This window comes from Augochlora pura, unplaced genomic scaffold (genome assembly GCF_028453695.1).
Source record: "Augochlora pura isolate Apur16 unplaced genomic scaffold, APUR_v2.2.1 APUR_unplaced_4299, whole genome shotgun sequence".
Classification (NCBI taxonomy): Eukaryota; Metazoa; Arthropoda; class Insecta; order Hymenoptera; family Halictidae; genus Augochlora; species Augochlora pura.
The window spans coordinates 285-1,849 of record NW_027584642.1 but is presented as its reverse complement, the minus strand read 5'-3'; the positions used below and the strand labels follow the sequence as shown (position 1 = coordinate 1,849).

Below are 1,565 nucleotides of genomic sequence, written 5' to 3'. Positions count from 1 at the left end.
TATTCTGTGAATCGGTAAATCCAACTTTTTAATTAAATATTATTTCTGTATTATTATTATTATTATTATTATTATTATTATTATTATTATTGCTCATATTATTCTATCATTGCCCCCCCAAAAAAAGATTCTATCATTTTTATATTTCACTCCATTATTATTATTACGATTCATACTATTCCACTATTACCATATATAACTCTATGATTTTCTCCATTTTTGCAGACAGTCGACCAGCTTGCAGGAATACAGGAGCACCGTGCTAAGTTAGCTCGCTGATAAATTAACGATTTAAGTAGAATAAGCGCGGAATGGGCGCGACCGGCAGTAGTAACAGCGGGCCGCCCCCGCCGTCGAGATCGCGGAGCGACGAGACGTTTGTCTATGGGACAGAGGAGTCCTCCTGCTGTCCAGGGTACACGAACGAAAGTATACGACAAAGGACGAGGACCGGCGAGTTCGACGTGGGTGAAGAACCTCGATCGCAGGTTAAATTTAAAACGAATATATTTATTGGTCTTGAGAACGACTCGAAACGTTCGCGCGCGCGCGCGCGCCGGCCGGCTAGAAGCCGGAGAGAGAACGTTTTACGCGCGGTATATATACAGGGTGTAAATAAACTATAGGCGCGGAACTTTAACGGCCGATGGGTGCTTTACGAACGGGTCGCGAGCTGTCTCGTGGACGATCGTTCTCCCGTTGGAGGCTAGCTTTCGTCTTACGGATTCGCCGATAACATTCGCGCGATGGGGAGGGGGGTATTAAAATCGTATGAGAATCGCATGTACGGTAGTGTATTTCAGCGTGGATAATTTTAGATCGAGTCTTGCATATTGATTATTTATTCTGAAAAAAGGTATAATCGCGCTCGTGGTAGTCTGTATTGGGAATTATAAAGGAAATTGATCAGTGAGACGAATAGTAATTTAGTCGTTTTAAAATTGGTTGTTTAAATATTATTCACCCTCGAAAGGGATTTTTTGAATTGTTTAAATTAAATTAGCGTTCGATCAAATTAGTCTGAAACGCGTAGGCTGCTCCATAAAGTATATAAAGAATTTTTAACTTAATTTTTTTGTTAAATTTGTTGTCTGTATTTTTCTATATATTTTTTTAAAGAGAAAGGAAATTTTTCCAGGGTCCCAGCCCTTACGCGACCTTCAGGGGCGAAGAATGGTGGCGTCAGAGACCGTCGGCGCCCAGTTTGTCGAACCTAACACCTGGCCGACGCGAGACCCTGGTGAGCAATTGTCTTTGTTTAATTATAGATATTCTGAATAACGCTACGTTTGACGCGTTACTAATTAGCATGCATTAACAGATGCCAAACCTGGACCTAACAATCACCACACTATGCATTGGTAAATATACAGCACCATATAATTCGATCAAAAATTTCATTAATGATAATAAAATATTTCTCGTTTTTTACAATCGTTAATAACTACCAGAGAGCGAATTTTATTCGTTTATAAAAATATTGAGTCAATTAAAAGAAATTAGAAATATCGATGCAATAATTTCATTATGTTCAAATGCTCTTTTTTAATTTATTAGTTTTAATT

At 38.7% G+C, this 1,565-nt stretch overlaps 1 protein-coding gene across 1 annotated transcript; it reads left to right on the top strand.

The window, feature by feature from the left end:
* Positions 1-249: 249 nt before the first annotated feature.
* LOC144477835 (uncharacterized) lies at positions 250-1,361 on the top strand (the record flags this gene model as incomplete). The annotated part of the gene is made up of 3 exons (XM_078195576.1): positions 250-488; positions 1,139-1,240; positions 1,309-1,361. Coding segments are annotated over exons 1-3 (332 nt in total), but the record flags the coding sequence as incomplete, so codon positions are not given.
* Positions 1,362-1,565: the final 204 nt, after the last annotated feature.